The sequence below is a fragment of the Anopheles arabiensis genome, chromosome 2, assembly GCF_016920715.1.
Source record: "Anopheles arabiensis isolate DONGOLA chromosome 2, AaraD3, whole genome shotgun sequence".
In the NCBI taxonomy this organism is placed as follows: domain Eukaryota; kingdom Metazoa; phylum Arthropoda; class Insecta; order Diptera; family Culicidae; genus Anopheles; species Anopheles arabiensis.
In genome coordinates, this window is record NC_053517.1 from 101,245,256 (window position 1) to 101,267,491 (window position 22,236).

Here is a 22,236-nt window from a genome sequence, read left to right on the forward strand (position 1 = left end):
CATAAAAAAAAATTTTACATCAACAGAAAAATAGTTAAACTATATTCTATGTCTTTTTTGCTTTTATTTCATGCTATTTTGGTAAATTCCAATGAAAGCCTCTAACTACATGTCATAAACGCAAAATGACAGCACATCTGTAGATCATGGCAGTTGCAACATAAACAAAACGTGTGTAAATATTGAAACACACCGCTAAAGTCCATTTTTAGGCCGATAAAATCCCTCCCTGTTCTTCCGATGACCGAAACCACGGAAGAACCAATTCCCACGGACCAATCGGAGCAGCCCAGCGTACGGCCACAGTTTGGCAACCGGTTCCTGTCGGCCGGCGACGATGTTTTCCAGCACAACGCTTGGTAGGCTATTGCATTCCTCCGTCATTCTAGCTCGGCACCGTGCTGCCTGTGCGGTGCAGCGCGCCGGAACCCATCACTACTGCGACTACGAATACACGCGGTACCGCAAAAAGCCCGCCGGCGGGGGGACGCGTTTCCTGCGCGATCCTGCACAGGTGTATCGCTTCAACACGTGGTTCGTTACGGGGGTGAAGTTGATCGAAGGAAGTTGCTACGTCGTTGTCTCACACAACAGTCCTTTTCCCTTTCTTTCTCACAGGGATAACGTGCAGTGGGACGAGGAGCAGGAAAATGCCGCCCTGGAGGGGGTGAAGAAAAACTCAACCGTGAAGCTGTCCGACGCGGAGGTGACACGGTTGGAGACGGAAGCCGATCAGAATTGGGACCGTTTCTATGGCATCCATCAGAACCGGTTCTTCAAGGATCGTCACTGGCTGTTTACGGAGTTTCCCGAGCTGGCGCCGGCGAAGGGAACGACAACCGTCCCGGAGCGTGTACTGCCCGACGGAGAGCCCGTTAAAAGGGCGGAGGAAGTGTCGCAGGAGAGTGAAAGGAGGAGAACGATATTTGAGATCGGATGTGGTGTGGGGAACACTGTCTTTCCCATCCTAAAGTACAGCGAGGAGAAGAATTTGATGATCTATGCGAGCGACTTCTCGCGGCAAGCGATCGACATCATGTGCCAGAGCCCGGAGTATGATACGAACCGGTGCAAAGCGTTTGTGCTGGATGCAACGGCCGACCGGTGGGATGTGCCGTTCGCGGAGAACAGTATCGACATCGTGGTGCTAATATTCGTACTATCCGCCATCGATCCGGAACGGTAAGGGGGAAGCGCAGCAACGATCTATCTTGTTTCTGAAGGACGTTTTCTCCTCTTGCAGCATGCAGCACGTGGTGAATCAAATCGCACGCTACCTCAAACCAGGCGGAATGGTAATGCTGCGCGACTACGGTCGTTACGATCTCGCCCAGCTACGGTTCAAACCCGGCAAATGCCTGAAGGACAACTTTTACGTCCGGGGCGACGGTACGCTGGTGTACTTTTTCACCCAGGAAGATCTGCGAACGCTGTTCACGGGCGCCGGATTAGTCGAGGAGCAGAACATCGTCGACCGCCGGCTGCAGGTGAACCGGGGCAAGATGGTCAAAATGTACCGCGTGTGGGTGCAGGTCAAATTCCGCAAACCAACCGGCAACTAGGATAACGCAATTTGCCTGTCTGTTCTCTTCTGTTTTTTTATTGGTGGGTTTGTTTAAAAGTTAAATACAGCTTAGGATTTACACACAAAACAATGACGATATAACATGTGATTTGCCCGATAGCGTGGGTCAAAGACGGCGCGCCTACTATTCCTCGACGTGCATGGTTTCATTGTACAGCTCGATAAAGTCGGCAAAGCTGTCGGCGTAATAGTTGGGCAGCTGGTTCGGTTCGGTTTGGGCGAGCAGGGCGTCCTTCGGTGTGCCACCGCTCAGCATGAGCAGCTTCTGGAAGCCGCACTCTGTCCCGAAACCCATGTCCTGTGGCATCCTGCAAAACATCGGCAAGGCAACAATAAGGTAAGTTAAAGCGTCTCCCTTTTCTTACGGTTTACGTGGCGTGAGTGGCTCCGCTTATCAATCTCTCGCCGATGACACGAGCCACACTCCCGGAAATTAAACATTTGTCTTAAGCGAGACGCCGTTATCAGTGATTGATCGTGCGATGCGCAGTGCTGGGAGGCTGGGTTGGTTATCAAGCCAGACAGCGTAATTAAGTGCGCCACGAGACGCAAATACTTAATACTTACATATCACCAACGAACAGGACGCGCTTCGGTTCGGTAATTTGGAACTGCTCGAGCACTACCTGCGCCAGCGCCTTGCCCGGTTTGCCCAGGATGAGTGCCTTCCGGCCGGTACTGCGCTCGAGTATGTCGATAAAGTAGCCCGGCCCTATCACGTCCATGCTGGAATCGAGCGGTATGATGTAGTCGGTCGCGCCGGCAATGAACACACAGTTCGGATCCCGCTCCAGGTAGCACTTTGCCTTCATCAGGTGCTGTAGCGACAGGTTGACGTCGATGTCGATCACCACGGCACCGACCTTCGGGCCGTGCTGCTCAAAGTAATCGCTGTACACGCGCACTTGATTTGCCTCGCGGCTATCCGGGAACCGTTCCTTGGGCTAAACGTGAGTGGGGCAGACAAAAGGTTACTACGAGTGGGAGAGTTTTTTGCATTCCTTTTTTCCCTTACCCCGTCCAGCACTTTGAAGCCGGCCTTGCGCAGATAGTCCTTAAACACTTCCGTCCCGATGCAGTAGACCGCATCGCGCATCCGGATCGACTTCAGATAGTGCACCGTCGTCAACGCGGGATGGACGATCTCCTCCTCCAGTGCGTCGATGCCGAGCGAGTGGAACTTCTTCTGGTACTCCTCCATCGTGCGCATGCCGTTGTTGGAGATGAAGGCCAGCTTCTTGCCGTCGGTCCGCAGTAGCTGCAGCGCTTTGTCCACGCCCGGAATGGGGCCGGTAAAGTTCCACAGCACTCCGTCACAGTCGGACATGAGCGTGTCGAAGGAGTGGAGGAACAGGCGCCGTTCCGCTTTCGACAGCTCGAGGATGTGTTTCATCTCTTTCTTTGCTTGTTCCGCCATTCTGTGGTAAAGGTGGATGTGTAGGTTTCCGAATGGATCGAAGGTACCAATGCTGCAAGGAAGGAACAGCCGATGCAGAATCAATCTAGTGTGCTTTGGGCAATGTGTCACCGTATTAGTTTGCGTACTTTATACACTCAACAAGCGTCTTCGTTTTCCTTTCGTTAATTTCTAAATTAATAAATAGTCAAAACAATAAAATAAGCTCAGCTTGTTGAAATTGTCAGAGGAAACGAAGATGAATTTTAAGCAGTAACAGAAATCTGTACAAAATGGCTTCTCAGAACTTGTAGCCTTCGATCATTAGATATGTGTGAGTGTGTCTCTGTGTAGATTAGATCTAGATAAGTTTCTGATGGAAATTTTAGTTCGTCGATTTCTTTTTGAAATCGGCTATTACAAGTCACGCATTTGAAAAATACTTGTTAATTTAGCTATGGTGCAATATAATTTCGGGGGATTAAAGGGCTAATTTCGCGATATAATTCTAGGGTGAAAATATTTGTTTGCAAGTCAAAGCAATACCACTAGTGCCACTTAAATCCTGGGAACACATCAAGAGAAACTGATTCGGAACCCTTAGTAGTCCTAGAACTGATCCCAAACCCTTAAAGGTCTTAGAATTTGTCCTGAATCTGCTACGATCTGACCCAAAACCCGTAAGGATCCGACCCCACACTCATATTGATCTCAGAACTAATCTTGAACCTATACCGGTCCGAGAACTCATACAGATCCTGGGACATGATCCCCATTCTACACTGTTTCTGGAGCTGATTGATTTACCTTATTCCGATACAAGAACTGTATCTAGACCTGATTAAGTCGTTTGTTTAAGGGATCGCGAACCTGTCCTGGTTCCAGAACCGATACAATATCTATTCTGATTAAGTAATTGACTCCGCTATACCGCTAACTGGAATTTCTTTAACAAGAGGGAAAATCATATGAATTTTTAAGCTTCTATATCATGTTCTTCAAGAAAATCAAAAGAATCTTTACATCTTAAAACATATTTAGAAAGTAGGTCCATTTGTGCCAACATTTTCGAGTTGATCAGTTTGTTGGTATGTTTTTTTCTTTTATGTGATTAATATTGATGACTCACTTATATTTCCCTAAACAAACTTCATACAAATTGTGTGCGACAATCACAGTTTCTGATTTATTATTAAACTCATCAAATGCCCTTTCCTTGAGTAGATTTTTGTTGGGATCGATTTTGACAAAGCTTTTCAGTGGTTAAACGAAGAATTTTGGTGCTGTTTATGACTCGTTTCTATTTTTAAATCATACCCAAAAAAACCAACCGAATGGGTGGGCGTTGTGGATCGATTTTTGGATATTAACCTTTTTGCCCTTAATCGTTGAGCGTCAACGTTGGTCACTGCACCGCGCATTATATAATGATGCAATCATATGCAATGTCTCGAAATAACACGAGCTTTTAAAATGTACAATTTTATCACAACAAAACGGTAAATATTGCGCTACACTTTGCGCGCTACTGTCTCTTCTCATCGTTTGCTATAATAATCCGCCGGGCGCCCAAGCTGATGCTAAATTTCTATTTATTCGCGCAACCTTGATTGACGCAATACGCACACATCCGACAGCCTACGTTGCATCTCGGCACCGAACAGCGTATGCACTGGCGTAATCACGCAGCAAAGGGCCGTGCAATGTATCCATTCGTACGCTACATGCTCACCTGCACCGCACCGATGATAACACAGGACACACAATCTGAGCAAGCGAAGCTCGTATTTGCAAAGCACAACCTGGAAGCGTGGATGTTTGACCGCTCACCGAAACCGTCCAACGGCTACTGTGCTCAACCGTCACGAACCGTACGCAGACACCGTCTGAGACATCGTCGCCTGCTGTCTGGAATGGTGGTTGACCTGAGACGTTTTGTTTGGGCTTGTTCAGTGGGAGAACACCACCCTGGACGGACGGACGGACGGAGCGGACGAAGTGGAAGCGGACAGCCTGTTGGAGATGGACCGGCCGGCAACGGTGTGACCTTCGGTTCACGTGGAAAGTCGTGCCGTTGCTGCGCATGTCCTGGGCCGCGAGAAAATGCTTGGAATGCTGGAGCACGCTGATAAATACGTCACTGCTCAATTATTGTTGTCGTAGAAAACAAAACACAAGCAACATATGTACAAACCCAATCTCTAACACATAAACGCAAAATGAAGGATTTCCTCGCAGCAACAGAGAGTTCGCTCCCTTGCGATATCTCATGCTCTACCGTACGTGCGATTGGCAACGGGACGTTGGCATTCGATTCGAGCTGGACCCGGGGGGGAGTTGGTAAAGGGTTGGCCGGCGTGAGTGGCGGCTAACGTCCAAACACATCCATCCATCCATCCGCGTCTCACTCGCGGAAGCTGGCGATCCACCGCCTGCTCGGAGGCTCGCTTGATGATGGACACTATCATTGATGCGCAATCAGACTCAATTGCTGTGTCAATTGAATTTCGCGTGCTGCCTAAGGTTCCCGCCGTTTGTCCAGCTGGTGCAGAAAAAAAGGGGGCCGAGCTGTTTCTATGTTGCGCCTGTCTTGCTTGCTGTTGGGCACTGTGCATGTACATAGGGGGGCTTGTTTGGGAAGCAAGCGTACTTGGTCGGATGTTATTGGTCGGATGATTTGTTTGTTTTGGTTCGAGCAAATTGTTACTATCAGCGAGCAATTTGTGGACGGAGCGGTCTTTGGATGTTTGCGTTGGATTTGATTTAATCCATGACAGCTATTTCTTGGAAAAATTATTGTTTTGGATTAAACAACATGTAGATTTAATGGCCTGAAATGTGAGTCGCCTGATGGTCTAACGGTATGCGCGCGGGCCGTTGTGTAGAGGTTCAGCGTAGTTCGATTCTCGTGCGGACCCGGTGTCTCCCCCAAGCTTAGAAACTTGATTTCCCGAGAACAAAAATAAATGCCTTTAAACTCGAATTAGAAGAAGAATGACTCTTTAAGAAGAGACACTTCAAAAGTTTGCGAGAGACCATCATGGATGAGTTGAAGGAAAAACAAGCTAATCCATCAAACGAACACAAGGAAGCTAATTGTGTGTATGCCAATGTGCCAAAGCAAAATACGATGATGTTTTGTCTAGCCGCTAAGGACGTCAGAGCAACAAGAATTTGTCAATCGATGAAAAACGGCTGTACAAATTCAATACCGCCATAACGTCACTCTTCGCCTGAATGCTCCGATGCTTCACCAGTTTTTTTTACAGCTGTGTCAATACCGGGTAGCCGACAGTAGCGAAAACAGGGACCAGTTGATAATGAGCTACAAATTGGTTCCTTCAAATAGGTTTGCAAAGTGTAGTGAAGAAGTGCAGCTAGCTGGAAGTGTAGTGAAGCTCTGGCTCAGACTTGCAGTGCAAAATAACGTAAGTAGAAGTCGACAAATGGTCGTTGGTCTGGAGTGCTCTGTCGATATTGCCTACAAAGTGAACATAGCTATGAAGTGTAAATGAGGAAATGTTTAACAAAATCACGCGGATACAAATGGATTTTGTTCGTGTGCTGAATGTTGGAATGTTGCTCGTTTTGAATTCAAAGCAAAACATAAATTCCAAGTTTCTGGAACTACATCCACCAAACGGCGCAATACAAGAGGTGTATAACCAGCCAATACAATCTCCATAGCAACCGAGTACTCTACAAACCTTGCGCATCGCTCGCAGTATCAATGTCGACACCGATCGACATAGTCTGCACAGTGTTGTTCCTGATTTTATTTCTTTGTTAAATATTTGATTTTTATTGTACATCAGATTTTAAGGAATAAGATTTTTCTTGCGTTTTTGTGAATAGTTTTGTGAGTTTGGAAAAATTAGATTGATTAGGTAAAGCAAACAAAAAATGAACGTCTTGAAAATGATGATCTTTTATTCGATCGTGCTCTTTCATGATCTTCTTACTTACTTGAACGTGTCTGAGACATTTCAGAGTTGATTAGCAGAATCCAGAATTGAAACGACGGTGAAAAATAGATGGTCTTTTTCATAAAAAAAATGTATAAAATTGAAAAAAAAAATTAATATCGTTTTGTAATTCAGAAGTGATTTATTATTCTTGGTGGTTCAAAAACTTGACAAAATCGGTTTTTATATTACAATGTTTTGACAAATTTTTAAAGTAAATACAGTTTTCCATCAATTTTTGCTAAGTTTCCCAACTTTTTCCTAAACTTCATGCTTCTGTCCATTGGTGGGTGACATAGCATGGGCCTCACTTGCCCAAGGCAACCTCTCATGCGCTACCGCACGTCCGCACACACGAACACGAAATGCACACGTTGACTCACACAACCCGAACCCCGCACATTTGTTGTTGCTGTTGTGTGCGTGTGTGCGTACTAACCCCATGTAACGAACGTGTGGGATCAAACGAGCGAAGATAGCGAATGGGCCCGTGCCCGTCACTGTTCTTCCTAACCTTGTGCAAGACACACGCGCGTGAAAGAAACCCGTGCGCACACACACATCGTGTTAATCGTGCGTGCAATTTTCCTTTTTTTGTTAGCCAAATTTACCCAAAATCACCTCGAACAAACCAAAACCTGCCTCTGCGCGACAAATCACGCGAAAGCAGCTCCAAACTCCCTCGACTGTTACAAATGTAGTCCCACGGGGTGTATCCGTAGTTGCTATATATTACCTTCGGTTTACCTTACGTATTGTTTTTTGTGTGTGTTATTGTTGTGTAGTTTATTGTAATATATCCCCCGTTTAACGACCGTTCTCTGTCGGTAGTGTCGTGTCAATCGGAAGGATCCCATAAAACACAGCAAGTTATATCAGTTTCCGCTGTCGTTCCTTTCGGTGGGTGGTGGCGTGAAGTAACGTGCTCTCGAAATCGCTCAACGCCGAAAAATTTGGCCCGTGCTACTGCTACTGCTGCGTTTGCATAATCGCCGAGTGAAGGTAGTCCAGAAGTGTTACTGGTTTTGTAAGTGTGTGTTGCTAGCAGCTACCTTTCCAAATCCGATCCGACCAGAGCGACGACACGCGAAGAAAGTGTGTGGGAAACATCTCGGAGAAAGTGGTACCTGAAGCTGAAGTGTCTTTCGTCGTCCCAGGTGGGGGCCTTTAGATTGCCTTATAGAGCGAAAGCAGTCGCTTCCTGCAGACCCTGCTGGTCCGGTTCAGGCCGCTCGTCAATCGGATCTCCTGCAGAAGAAGTGCCTGATATCTCAAGCACAATTGTGATCGTTGGCCATAGCCGTAGCCGACTTGCACTGAATCTAAGCGCCACGTTCCTTATTGCAATTACACTGGTAAGTATATCAGTAGATTTGTAAGATAGTTTTAAATAGATACTCTCGTGGACATTCCATGTGAAATCCTAATCGCAACGGAAGCAAACTGTTCAAACTGTTGGGAATAATCAATCAAAATGTCCCCAATTCATAGCACGAAACAGACTCCCATACGCAAAGTGTGCTCAGATCGACCTAAGCGAGAAAGAGCTCGGTTCGGCGATTATCAGCTTCGTTCCCACATGGTGGGAACCTTTCCGCTTAACACACAACTACAAAAATAACTCTTAAAGACTGCACGCATATATTCTTGCTCTGCCTTTTCGTCGTAAATTGATCCCTCCTCCCCGCCAAATGTGTGTGTTGTATGCAGCATTGAGCATAGATATAGATGTGGGAACTGCACCAAAGAAAGAATCCTTACAACTGTGCTTGAAATGTTTAGTAAAGTCATTTTTTTGTTAATTTAATGTCTATTTTCCTAATATTATTTGTTGATTAGAACATTGGATATTAATCCCGTTTATTGAATATTCCGGAAAGTCCTCGCGTTTGCCAGAACGTGCTACGCTAATGAAACGCCAACAGACACATACAAACCAACACACACGCACGCACACATACGTTTGTCTTGGTGTTGTATGTAACTTTGAAACATGAGCACCATCGGCCTAAACATTCTCCACGTGCTGCCAATCGAAATGAAATGAAATGAAATCCACGTCATAAAATTGAAGTATTCTTTCTGAGCCGTCTGCTGCATTTTGTGTGGCACCTTTTTGCTGTTATCAGCGTTGGTGTTACTTTTTCGACGAACCCCTGTAGCGAGATAAGAGGTACTGCCTTATGGCAATGGGCAATGAGGTGCTAATAATCTACCTTTCTCGAAATATATTTACTGCATGGTTTTGAGTGTGGTGGTGATCTGGGACCGGTGGTCTAAATGGAAGACGTGATGTCTTCTACAATCCCGGATGAGGCTCGATTCCCGTCTTAGTTGCCTTCGCAAATAAGCGCTATAACATTTCTGCTTTGAATATTAATAACTCAGAAATAAAGGATTTCTCTACTCACTTCAATATATTCTCATTCAATCCATAAAATCTCATTGTCAATTGATAACCAATGTGAATTTAATGAAAGAATATCGTTGAAATGTTTTTTTTTTAACATTTTACAATTATTTGGTTATGATGTTGCGCTAAAACCCCTGTAATAAGCTAACACCAGCGTTATATACGGCTACATGCACACATGGTTTCATTAGCAAAGAAGAATATTTTTCAGACTTTAACTTTACATCAATTAAAATCAATGAGTTTCCTAACACTTGATTGGCTACATCTTGCATAAGAGAATAAAGCGTACTGAAAAAAGGTTTGCGCCCAGAACGCAAAAGAAATGCCCCGTCCCTCCACTTTCAATTAAACCATTTAAACGATCGTTCAATCAATCCCTTCTGAGCGCCACCATGTTTTATTTTTTTAATACGATCGATCAAGCACACAAATCGAAACAGTCAACGCCGGGTTTAATCTACTGGCAAGTCGTCACGTCACATCTACTGATCACGTTGCGCTAACGCAGCGCAAACAGTGCCGAACCGAGGCGCCGAATGTTTCGTCAGACATTTGCGGACCGACGATCGCGAGGTGGTACGGCGGACATGTTAATTGTGGTAGTTTCCATTGCTGAATAATTCATCCTCCCCCCCCCCCTTCCTTTTTGCCCGTGATGGCTCCAGGGAGGCATAGTAAACACGTCAAACGGTTGACGATCCTGTCAACAACAACAACAACAACACTAGCAACAAACGCCCGGCGGAAAGATGTTAGCTTCCGCCGGAGGGGAATAGATTACGTATTTACACTGACATTGAAAGTGATCTTGTTTGAACGATCACTTATCTGCTGTGTCTCGGTGTACTATTCGTGCTTAGTAGAGATGTCAGGGTAAGCGTTAGATACTGAAGCGGTGTCGGTGAAAAATGGAAAGTTGAGGCGCATTTGTCACTAACCACGTTGCCAGGGAACGAGATGTACTGGAGAGAGCACGTGGCCTGGAGAATGTCAACTGTCAGATAAGAGATTATACTTTTTGATTTAGTGAGCTGTAGAGGAATCACTTTGGAATGTAGCATATCAAAGTAGGCTCTTTGTTTGGTTGATGTGTGATGCATTTAAACTGTTTGTTTCAACAAAATTGTGATTTTTAATGATACAAATTACACTGCATTGAGGTAGGTTTAAGTAATTTGTGTAGTTAGATTGGGGAAGGAGAATTTCATCAAATTCCATTAGCTGGAGTGATTTACAACGCATTTCCATTTGAACTTTGTTCCGATCTTCCAAACCGACTCGCTTCGGTCGTGTGCTCCTTTGCTCGTGTTTTGGCAGCCATTTCCGTTGACCTCGGACCTTGGATTAATGCCGCCACTAGCGCCCGCCTCGTGTATAAGTCGCGTGGTGTACTAGCAAGCCACTACTCAGATCACGCTAAACACGCGCCCGAATATACTTCCGTGTTTGCCCATTGCCCGCGCGAACTGTACGCGATCTTCAAACCCCCTGCCAGAACCATGGTGTGTGCATTCATGAATGAAACGTTCCCGCTGTGCCGCGATCCTGGCTGCCCGGATTTCCACCCTTGTTTTTCCACGAAAAACGCTGTGGTACCGGAACCTTTTTATTAATTCCAATCCATTGAGGTCATGGATCGACTTTAGCCGTACGCGATTGGAATTCTTGGGAAATTGGCGAACCAGCTGTAGAAATACTCGCTCTCTCTCTCTTTCGGAGTAAAAGAAAGAACGAATTAATTTTCACTTTTCACCGCGAACCACCAACCGTTGTTGGTGGTCTCGAGAAATGGTTGAATTCCTGTGGACGCTAGGGTGTGTTTGTACACGATCACTACGATCATACTATGTGGTGGCGGTGGTTCGGACTTTTCGGCAATGGGCGGGCATGATGATGTTCGTTCGCGGGGATTGTTTTTGTTTAAATTTAGACATACGAACGGTCGATGTAAGCAGTGGCGAGGGAGGCCGTACCTGGCCGCCTGCAGCTTTACAGCTTCCCCGTAGTCGCCATAATGGGTCGTCGAATGCGCTGATGATTGCGCTGGTGCTTGCGGTGCGATTTACTACGTCGCCATCGCACAGTTGAAATCGTTCCGCTGTCGGTGCAGGAAGTTCTTGACTGCTAGCGGCAACCGTGTCTAGCAGGGAAATAGCTTCAGCCAACGAGTTCAGGGAAAGCCGTTTCAGAGCGTTGCAAAAAGCATGGAACATTTCTGTCGTAAGAGTCGTTACCTTAGCAGCAAACGTACATAATTCCTTCCAAAGTTCCTTATTTAGTATAAGAGAAAAAGGCAGTATTTTGCAAAAGTGATACGTCTGGCAGACAGACGCGTTTGTTAGGAAGTTAGGAAGCAACAGGAGCAAACTGGATGTGATATCAACTGGTGAGAGTGGCGTGAACATTTCAGCAGTATTTACGCGTGCTGTGCGCAAAACAAACTACGCGTGTGTCGTCAGCCGAATGCGAATATGTGACTACCATTATTTACTCGTTTCGTGTTAAGTGATCGTATCAGCACCAAGTATCTTGACGGTCTTGACTTTGCGCGTGAAATAGGTCATCTTGGGCAACCGTTCACGCGCTCACCGGTGATCTATTTTTGCAAAATTTCCCATTTATTTGTTTGTTTAACAAATTCATGGGAAAAGTCTTCAACTCTACTAACGGTTCATCGCTAGCAACTGATCGTCGGCTCCAAACGCTGCACAGACGATCGTCTGGTACGCAAGTGCAGGTTTGTTGGCTCTTAAAAATGGTGAATTGTTTTGCTTGCAGTAAATGCTAACCGTCCCCTAACACAATCCAGCTGAGTCGCTCAAGTTTCTGTCGCCGTTCTTCCCTTTGCGCGACCCTCCAGGGTCACAGAACTCGATCGACTCGACTGCCAACAACGGGCACATGATCGTGATAAAATAAACAAACAACGTTCCCTCCGGGACCTCCAACGTGATCTGTGGTGATCGAATATCTTCTGCATGACGCGGGTGACACGCGACGATCTTTTCTGTTAAATTGGCAGTTTTGCTAACGCCAAAACAATACCTCTTTCCACAGAAAACGCGAAACGCTCGTCTGAGTGGAGAAATCCGGCTTTTGTGTACTTTTGCCGGACGACGACGCCGGTCGTTTTTTTTACGGTCTGTTTACTCGAATAATCTTCACGAGCTGCTTGCCGTAGTCCGTATCATTTGGTTGAGCGTGTTCAACCACTCGGGCGTGGGCAATCCAAGGTTCCAAGAGGTTAAATCCGTATCGTTCGTTTGCTGGGTCGGTGTTTACCAGGCAAGACAAACATTAGGGCACGGAATGGTCTCTTGCAAAACCGGCTCATTCTTGGGGCAACAGTTGTCTCTTAGTAACAGACTTACACACTCGATCTCCAAACGTCTGAAGTGTGCAAAATTCTGAGATCGCTCCAAATACAACGACCCCATTAAAATAAGACATTCTTTTTTAAACATATCACCATCTCTCCATACATTTGCTCATGCCTCACTCTTCTCCAACGATGCGTCTTTACGACCGCTCTTCTCCACAGGGCTCCACAGTGTACGGCAACAGCGACCCAACCGCCTCATTCCAATGGGTTGACACGTCTGCAACCGCACGTGAGTTCCCGGTGCCGCCAGCAGACCGAGCCGAAGTTCGCGCCCAAACAGAGGAGTTGTTGTCCGGAGCGGCAGAGCAGCAGCAGCAGCTACAGCACCTACCATCCCCGGAGTTGTACCAGCAGTTCCGGTAGCAGGTAGTTGTAACATCCATAAAAAATACTCCTCCAGTACACCTACGTTCACAACCTCACTTCACACTATCTTACACTGTTTGATATCATTGCGGCACTGTGTTTAGCAAGCCTGTTGTCTGCTCTTTTTTGTGTGCCTTTTTGTGCACGCGCGCTCCACTGTCGGGGGCAACCTTCGCATGTACAGCTGCGCTCAACGTGTCTGAAGGTTTGTGGGAGGGCAGGGTAGGTTGTAGGAAGAAGAAGAAGAGGTTCGATTGCATGTCTGGTGGGGTGGTGTACTACTGCGAAACGGAACTGATAACACGGCTCGGATGCGATCGTTGCAATGAGAATGAGGCAGATTGTTGCAAACGTTTACCGAACACCTCGTTAAGATCGTCCTTGGTAGAGGCATCGTGACGCACGTGGCTTTAGATGGTTCTACAGTTCGATCACAGCCAGTTGGCGTGCCGTCCACGTGTGATCTATTTCCAGTAGTGCGGTACGATCACTAACTGGTTCTCTAACGGGTAGAAAAAAGAAAATGACAGACAAACCGGTAAATGACACCTACGATCTGAGCGATCCATTTTGATTGATGGCACGAGATCGTTTACCCCTGATTTTGCGCGGTAGATATACACGACGCAGACAAGCAAATGGACGGACGCCGATCGATAGGGAAATGAACGACACTAAACAGATACGCTGGTGGAACTTTGTCCGCATGTGAACCACATTCGTAACCTCTACCCGTCCACCCGGCACAGCCGATGGTGAGGGAAATGTTGGCACTTTGACAAGCTTTTGACAACAACAAGGCTATTGTCTGTTTCCTCAGAGTTTGATGTGAAATGATTCACGAGGTAGCAGTGCAAATGCAACCTGACTGCTGATAAACGACAACTGTTTAGCAGTATGATTCTTATCTTGTATGATCTTGTAGGATCAAGCTCTTCTCCACCACTGTTTATCGTAAGTTTCGTAAGTTGGGTGAATCCCACATGACTCATAATTAGCGAATATTGTTCAAATCAACCTCCTCTCTTCCGCTCTCTCTATCTCTTGCTGGTCCTGTATGAATCATTGTTTGTCTCTTTATCTGCAGTACGACATACTGTCATGCTGTTTCCGGATCGACATTTAGCACCTCCAATACACGGGTCCTCTTAATCAAACTTTTCGCCTGTGCAAGATAGACTACCGATAGCGCCTTCAATGTACTAAGCGACGCTATTTACTCCTCCCGCACGATTTGACACCAATACGATGGATAGTAGTAGCTCTAACCCCCACCACCGTACTACTGTTCAATTATCATCGTGCTATCGCAGACAACGCTCGCGCTCGTCCTCTTTTCCAGTCGATGCGAGTATACGGAGTAAATGATGCCGCTCTGCTGAAGCGCTTTTGCAACACGTCGGGAGGGCCTTTGATGGCAAACCCCGTGGAATTCGACCCCCATCCATGCATGGCCATCGTCCCCGGTGGTGATGGTGGTGGCAGCGCGTCACGCTTCGGCAGCTTTCGTCACATTAAATGCCAAAACCCCGCGGGGCTGTCGCGCAATCGACGTTTGCGTTCGCGATCAGATGAAATGGAAACCGGAAGGTGTGAAGCAGATGAGAAGAGGGTGGGAATAATCGCAGGCAAATTGATCGTGAGGTGTTGTGATCGCCTGTTGTTTTGCCAAATCGCGCTCAGTACGCTGTTTGTGACGGAAGTATTAAGGCTTGTGTGGCGCAGCCTGATTAGGAGCTCGTTATTCACTAATTCACTAACAAAATCTCAGTACTTGAAACCAGTACCAAGTGAAGTAAAATTGAAGTCATTTATTTTGTTCTCTCCCTCCAGAGTGCTCCATTTGTCGTCTCATTCCGCCAGCACCAGCCAGAGTGTGTGGTATGGTGCTATTCCGTTGATTGGTGATCTACTAGGAACTGTACGAAGAAGAAGAAGTAGTAGTGGCCTTAAGGAAGATTCAGCGCATCAGCCCGGCAACGTCCTAAGGGGACGCTCACACGAAATCTACCACCGTTCAACCGACTTTCCAATGAGAGTAGTCCAGTGTGTAAGGCATCTAACAGCGGCGTCCCATCCGGCATCCGTCTGCCCAAACGGTGTACCATCGGGAATCCGTGGATTGGGGGAACTGTTCTGCTACAGCTACTACGCCGTTGCCACCATTCTGCTGCACCTGTTTGCCGTCCTGCCGCTCGTTATTGCAGACCTCAATTATTGCTGGAAGCCATAGATCGATCCGTGTGCCACCGACCATCTGGGTTAAAACACCCTCCACAACTGGTTAGATCCTTCTCCTGTCTCCACTCTGCTCCTGCTTATCTGCGGTAGTTATTTGGGGAGCGTGTATAGCGCATCAGGTGATTCGTCGCAAAACATTCCAAATTTGCTGCTGCATTTGTGTCACCTTACTGCACGGAAACGGCTCTCGTCATGTTGAAGGTAGTTGGTGCTTCCTGGCATAAGACCCGTATAGGGTCGTACATACTCATCGGTGCACTGATGCTAGCAGTCGCTGCTCTATTCCTCGCCGATATGGAGCGGTAAGTTCTGGTGTTCAGTCTATGTAAGAGAGGCGGAAGATCGAGTGCAGAGAACAGAGTGTGATCTTTACTGACGATTTTGTTCGTTTCGTTTTCTTCCTTTCCCAAACAGTCCCAGCTACGACGGGACGTACTGTGCCACCACCTACTGGGCACGGAACTCCGGCTATCGGCTAGAGTTCTGGGGCCAGCGCAATGATCTCGACCAGGTGCCGAAAGGTGCGGTCCGTGCCTGCTTCCGGGACAGCATCCTAACGAACGGTTGGTCTCAGCTGGAGCTAGAATCTCAATCTACCTACACGGACACGGTGCAGGCGTATGCGGCCGGCATCATGGAGGGTGCACTGACGTGGCACAACATCTACATGCACTGGTCCAAGTAAGTGATCGTACTCTGGCTTATAAGAGTTGCAAGTGAAGGTTCTGATTGATTATTTTTGAATTCCACAGCACGATCGATGCGGTCTGCTCGAAGGACGAAGAGTCGGAAGAGTTCTGCGACTGGTTGCGCGGTTTGATCACCACGAACGTGGACACGGTAAAGAAGATGGCCGATATGAAGGGCAAGCACGACTACTACTGGTACCAGATAGCGCTGTTCTACGATCAGCTGGATGGGCTCGAGATTGGCTTCCGGAAGGGTGTGAAGCGATCGCGCATGGACTACGAAATTCCTAAGCAGGACTTTCTGCTAATGAACGCCGCTGTCGATATACGCGACCTGAAGATCTACTACACCAACTTTCTGATGGAAAACAGTGGCCTGAAGCCAGAACCGGCAAAGGGAATTATGCTGCTCAAGCTGCTGCAGCAACCGAACGGACAGTCAAAGGTGCTGCTCGGCCACACGTCCGATGGTAGCTACTCGTCGATGCTGCGCATGGTGAAGAAGTACACGCTGCGGTATCACCTCTCAGCGGAGACGGCACGGACTGTCGTTTCCGCGCAGGCCGCGGAGGATGAGGATCGCGCCGTCGTGCCGGGTACGAACATTGTGTTTACCGGGTATCCGGGTGTGCTGGCTTCGTTGGACGATTTCTACGTGATCAGTGGACGCCGCCAGCACCGGCTGGTGGCGGCCGGTGTGAAGATGGAAAACGAGCACGTGGATCTGTGGCGCAAAATCGATTTAGTGCGCTCGGTTTCGCTGGCACCGCGCGTAATGGCAGCGAATCGGCTGGGGCACAGTGGTCGGTCCTGGGCGCGGTACTTTGCCCGCAACCCGTCGACGGGTGTGAAGCAGTGGCTGGTGATCGATATGTCACGGTTTGTGGGAAGCAATGAGACTGAGGTGGAGCTGCTTGCAACCTCCCCGGCATCGGCGGCGGTGGACCAGTCAGTGGAGGACAATGACATTGCCACTGGGGGCGGACAGGATGTGGTAGCGGACGGTGAACATCAGCGCATTGTAACGAAGCGGATGGAAGACTACGTGGACGATGATTTTAAGGAGCATCTGTCCGCGATCCGTCAGGTGCGGATGGTGACGATTCCAAAAGCACCCGAACCGGCCGCCGGGGAAGAGCTGGTGGTGGAACCCAGCGTTGGTCATACCTTTGGATCGGGCATGTTCTGGGTGGTGGATCAGCTGCCCGGTCGGCTGCACGCGGAAGACATCACCGACAAGATCGTGTCCGACGGGTACTGGCTAACGAACGGGGTGCCCTACTTCAGGGAAGCGCTCGACATCGGGCAGGCTACGGCGAACGCAACCAACACTACCGGTCCGTCCTCCACGATGGAGAAGATCCTGCAGAACATTACCGACCTGGAGACGCTGGCACGCTTCTTCCGCCAGTCCGCCTACCGGGGCGATCTCGATCAGGATGAACCGGCCGCCTTCGGCAACATCGATCTGAAGATGTACACCGAAACGGCCGACGGTACGGTACACTTCCGGGCGTACTCGGGACCCCTGTACGATCCGGCCCGCAGCACCCCGGGCCAGGCGGCCAAACGGAGCATCGTGAAATCGGAACAGCTACATCAATCAACCGCCACCGATCAAAAGACAGCGACAGCGAGCCACGGCGACTCCGCCACGGTCGCTTCCCATCCGTTCGATTGGAGCCGAATACTGCCGTTCGAAGTGCGCCACCAGGGCCACCCGGATGTGTGGGACTTTGAGCACATCACACCGGAATGGGCGTGGATATGAGTCGTATGCGGTGCCGCCGCCTCACTTACTTAGACCAATTGTTTTTCCTACTGACACGGGCAGCACTACTGCTCCTGTGTTAGTACACACCACCTCCGTCTGTCATAACTATTCGTGCAATAACGCCAAGATCACTCAAGTCTTCCAAAGCGAGCCTGAGAAAGATCAACTTCCTATCTGACTAAAATCATGGATTTTTACAAAGTTTTCCTGTGAAAAAAAAAACCAAACAAAACATAACTGCAATTTTATAACCGTAGTTAGACGAAAGCCCCTTAAAGCGATAGCAAATTGCGCATGCTGCTGTTCCTGTTGATGGCAATTGCGCTAGTTCATACACGCAAACACACTTTTTATAGACCAATTTTGAAACGAAAGAACAAAAGAAAAATAGAATGACGGAATAATGAAAAGAAGAAAAAAAACAACAATCAATCGTTTCTTTTAAAAAACGACTCATAATATCCGAATTTACTAAAGACATCTCTTTGCCAACGGCTTTCTTTGGGGTTTACATTTAACTGAGAGCTTTTGAATTCAAATTGAAAAGCTTTGCGTAGATGGCGCTAGTGTGTTGCCTGCACAATGGGAAAGCGGAATGGGAATTGCGCCGACGCAGCAGCGATTTTATCGGAAATTTGTCAATTCGATACTTCTTTTGAGCATTCTATAGTGCTGAGAAATTGTTTCTTAAGATTTGTTATCAAATTATCGATGTTTTGGGACAATAATCTCCAAGCTCGAAGCTTCCGAAAACCGTTACAAACGTTGTAAAAGATTTGCGGAATAGTTTCTCATTGCTTTGAAACTTCATTTCACATCCGCTTTCCTTAATCGGGGGTTTTACTTTACTTAAAAGATAGAATAAACCTTTTGTTATAATTCCAACCATGCAACGAACAACCGATTAACCGTCGCTGTGCGCATTCAAAAACACGAAAAAGCCGATTGAAGTGACAGCTCGCGCGAGCTTTCATCGCGCTGTCGCACGTCGGGTTCGGGTCGGGTGTTTTTGGCCAGACGCAGGGTTTGTCTGCCGGTGTGTGTGTGTAGAAGCGGAGGAGGGAGAAAAGTCACCAAAAACCCCGCAGCAAAACAGCCGACGACAACGATAACGTTGAAGAGAGCCCCGAACAACGATTCTGTCTGCTGAATTTGGCCGTGCCTGCGGTAGGTTGTGTTGTGGTGGTAGTGGTAAACATCCGTGGTGATTCGATTCGTGCGTGCGTGCGGGCGTGTGACTGCAAGTTGCATACATTCCGGCCAAATGCTCCGGGCTGCAAGCGGCTGTGCAAATCTAATTTGTCCTTTTTCCCAAAACGAGTCAACACAGTGAGAAAGACAGACATACACATACACACACCTTGCCTTCTCCGTCACAAACCGGTGCAAGGTGGTGAGAGGGGTCCGTGTGTGGAAGGTGCGAGTGACGTTACGCTTTTTTCCCTTCTTCGCTCTAATGCAAATCACGTGAAATCATAATCCTTCTAGTGCACGGTGCACGGTGATAAGCGGAAGGAACGAAAGGGTGGTGAACGTGCGAATAGTGATGGTGGAAAAATGTGTGTGCATGCGCATGTGTGTGTGTGTGTGTGGGAAATGGTAACAAACAGTGCAGCCCCGCTTTCCGTAAGCCCGCGGTGTGGTGCTCCCAACACAGTAGGCCTGCATACACATTTGCAGCGCACGGCGGTAGAACAATGCGCCTGCGTGTGCACAACCAAACACACACACACACCCGCACACCCGTACACCGGTGGAAACAGAACGCAGCGGAACACGGGGAACGGGTGCCGAAAAAGAAACAACACGAAACAACATTCTGTACACCGCCCGGCACACCCCCCTCCTGTGTCGCGTGTGGCATTTTATTTGGCAGCAGCCGCAGCATCCTCATCTGCCAGGCCCAAGCCCGTATCAGTGGTGCTGTAATAGGTGCGGATGCTTAATCAAATTTAGGCACCGCACACACACACACACACACACACACACACGACGGCGACACGAGCACACACACTTCTTCTCTCTTTTTTGCAGCCGAAAATAGAGCTAGAGGCCCTTTTGCGTCGGCCCTGTGCGTGCCTGTGCCGGTGCAGTTCCCCCTTCTGTCCGAGGGGGTAGGGCCGGTCGGTGGGTCTCGGATGCGGGTCTCGGAAGCTGTGATAAATTGATCAATCCTACCCGGCAATCAGTACAGGACGGCAGGAGAGAGAGAGAGAGCGACGGGGAATAGCAAAAGGCCGACCCATAATGACGACAATTTTTGGGCAAATCACATTCATGTATGCATTAGTGCTAGAAAGGGATGGGCAGGAAGAGAAGAGGGAAAGGTAGGAATGCAGACAGACAGGCAGGCGGATGGGCACGATTTGTTTAGCAGCCCTTATCGTGGACGGGGACGTTTAATAAGCAATATTTTATCTTTTACTTTCAATCGTTACTATCTGTGAAAGGATCCGCTGCACAACTTACACAACCAAACCAAGGACGCTTTTGGTAAAATTGTAGGACTAGTAGGCATTGTTTTACACCAAACGTGTGTAGGTTTTGTTAAGCTCCGTTTTGTTATTCACCGGACATGGGGAAACAGCTGTGTCCGGGTGTTCAACTACCGAGGAATCGCTCTGTGTGTGTGTGAAACCTGAACCGCGCAAAGGGACGAAAACAAAAACAACAATCCCCGGTCCGGTTTCTTTCGCTGTCCTTTTTGGTGTGTCTTCCTGCTCCTATCGACCTTCGCCGTCGCCGGTTCGAGCTCCGGGCTGAGCGGAAGTGCATGGATACACGGTGCATTACGTGGGGACGAGTGCGTGAATCGTCTGCGAGCGGTTGTTTGGTGTGTTGGTGTGTTGCTGTCCGTGATATTGATACACAACGACAAGAAGAAGAGACAGACAGAGAAAGAGACAGAGAGCAAGTGCATCGGAAGTGGCGAGCAAGAACGTGAGAGAAGAACAATAACTAACAAGCAATAGAAACAATTCCCGAGCGCTGAGACGTGAAACTTACCAAAGTAGGCTGCCTGTGTGTGTGTGTGTGTTTGTATTTGTGTTATGGTGGTGACTCTTGGCTTTCGCCGTGCTAGCCATTAGCCTTGCATTTGCATTTCTAAAGTTTATTATATCTTGTGCAACACAACCCCCGGCATCCTAATCTATATTTGCAACGCGTGCAACCAAAACGGAGTGTGATTGTAATTGGTTTGTTTGTGTGGGGTTTTTTTTTATTGCAGTCTAGGAGCGGTTCGCATCTCGTAATCCTCCTCATCCAGCCGTGCAACCGTGTTTGTTTGGGTGCAGTGACCACTACAGTGTGTGCCGTATTTCTGTGTCCGTGTGTGTGTGTTTGTGTGTTTTTGTGAGTGCGATTGTGCAAAAGGGGCTGTCACCAAATCCCATTGGTAGAATTTCTTCCCTAATTCCCAGCATAAAAAAACGGGCACGAGTTTGCAGGTGCAAGTGCAGCGTGACAGCGTTACGGTAAAACACACACAGTAAAAAGTGCAGTGAACATAAAAAAAAAAAAACAAAAAATACCAAAGTGCGTGTGAGTGTGTGCGTGTAAAAGTGTGAAATAAAACCACATTTGGCGAAATAATACGGGCAGCGACAAATCGTGCAAGAGCAAAAAAGCAAAAGCCGGGCACAGAAGTGACCAAATATTCACGGTAAGTTAGACGCTTTTCCTGTTCTCTCTCCCATTTTCTCTCTCTCTCTCTTCCTCTCTCTCTCTCTGTATCTCCTCCCTTGCCGTAATGTTTTGCTGCGTGTTATGGTTGTTATTTTCATCATCCTTGACCGTCGTCACTGCAGTATGGTGCAGTTGTTGTCGTTGGTGTCTTTTTTTTTTGCTCGTACAGAACAACTTGGCGGAACAACATTTGATGTATGGTTTTGTTTTGTTAAAAAACTTGCGACAAACATACCGTTGGAGGATCTGTTTTTTTTTTGGGGAATTTTTTGGCACACACCGGCATCGCATGATCGTAGATATGGTAAGGAATTTACTAACTTTTGGCCGAGTTGCGACAGCTTTGTTAATGAGACACTCTTGCAGTACTCCTGCCCGCTGTAAACATTGAATTGGGATTTTTTTTTGAAAATGTTTTAAATTTTCTTCTTTAGATTTAATGAGAATTTTCTAATAAGACTTGGTTCATGATCTAACTAGATAGTGTCGTGTCAGTTGAATATTCAAAAGAGGGTCAAAGATGTGTCCCCATTCTCAAGGTTCAAGGTTCGCATTGGATCAAGGGTTGCGATGAAGTGGTGGGATGGACATTTATGGAGTGAATAGTAGAGCATTTGTAGTTTGTTACGTGTACTGCAGCTATTTTGATAAGCTTTAAGTAAATTGTCGACGAAGTAGATTGAAGCTAAAGAGGATCTGGAAACTAGTAGCTGAACAAAATAAATAGTCCCTATC

The 22,236-nt window shown here is 47.5% G+C and overlaps 4 protein-coding genes across 19 annotated transcripts in view; 3 read left to right on the forward strand and 1 right to left on the reverse strand.

Annotated features, from left to right (window-relative positions):
• The first annotated feature begins 121 nt into the window (after positions 1-121).
• LOC120895001 (methyltransferase-like protein) lies at positions 122-1,652 on the forward strand. Of its 2 annotated transcripts, none has more exons than XM_040297958.1 (3): positions 122-359; positions 619-1,182; positions 1,244-1,652. In XM_040297958.1, the coding sequence occupies exons 1-3, from the start codon at positions 241-243 to the stop codon at positions 1,560-1,562; spliced, it is 1,002 nt and encodes a 333-aa protein (XP_040153892.1). In that variant the 5' UTR covers positions 122-240; the 3' UTR covers positions 1,563-1,652. The 2 variants fall into 2 exon arrangements, with proteins under 2 accessions (XP_040153892.1, XP_040153891.1); XM_040297957.1 differs by having other exon boundaries at positions 215-534.
• LOC120895000 (phosphoglycolate phosphatase 2-like) lies at positions 1,579-5,081 on the reverse strand. 3 transcript variants are annotated; one of them, XM_040297953.1, is made up of 4 exons: positions 4,714-5,081; positions 2,601-3,054; positions 2,153-2,529; positions 1,579-1,893 (listed from the first exon to the last, which is right to left on the reverse strand). In XM_040297953.1, exons 1-4 carry the CDS (start codon positions 5,064-5,066, stop codon positions 1,710-1,712), a joined length of 1,368 nt encoding a protein of 455 aa, XP_040153887.1. In that variant the 5' UTR covers positions 5,067-5,081; the 3' UTR covers positions 1,579-1,709. The 3 variants fall into 3 exon arrangements, with proteins under 3 accessions (XP_040153887.1, XP_040153888.1, XP_040153890.1); XM_040297954.1 differs by lacking the exon at positions 4,714-5,081 and adding an exon at positions 4,353-4,482; XM_040297956.1 differs by lacking the exon at positions 4,714-5,081 and adding an exon at positions 3,131-3,289.
• A 2,359-nt stretch (positions 5,082-7,440) lies between these two features.
• Positions 7,441-18,236, forward strand: LOC120894995 (putative phospholipase B-like lamina ancestor). Of its 6 annotated transcripts, none has more exons than XM_040297931.1 (5): positions 7,441-8,301; positions 12,904-13,110; positions 14,944-15,653; positions 15,766-16,032; positions 16,104-18,236. In XM_040297931.1, exons 3-5 carry the CDS (start codon positions 15,544-15,546, stop codon positions 17,809-17,811), a joined length of 2,085 nt encoding a protein of 694 aa, XP_040153865.1. In that variant the 5' UTR covers positions 7,441-8,301; positions 12,904-13,110; positions 14,944-15,543; the 3' UTR covers positions 17,812-18,236. The 6 variants fall into 6 exon arrangements, with proteins under 6 accessions (XP_040153865.1, XP_040153870.1, XP_040153866.1 ...); XM_040297932.1 differs by lacking the exon at positions 7,441-8,301 and adding an exon at positions 11,589-12,099; XM_040297933.1 differs by lacking the exon at positions 7,441-8,301 and adding an exon at positions 11,589-12,085.
• A 609-nt stretch (positions 18,237-18,845) lies between these two features.
• The window catches only part of LOC120898011 (protein alan shepard), a 201,751-nt gene continuing 198,360 nt past the window's right edge, over positions 18,846-22,236 (forward strand). For 2 of the 8 annotated variants that reach the window (XM_040303295.1, XM_040303301.1), the window contains exons 1-2: positions 18,846-18,981; positions 21,044-21,478. The gene's annotated coding sequence lies outside the window, so the exon portion shown is untranslated. The remainder of the gene's footprint in view (positions 18,982-21,043; positions 21,479-22,236) is intronic. The other 6 variants (XM_040303297.1, XM_040303305.1, XM_040303298.1 and 3 more) reach the window with 4 other exon arrangements.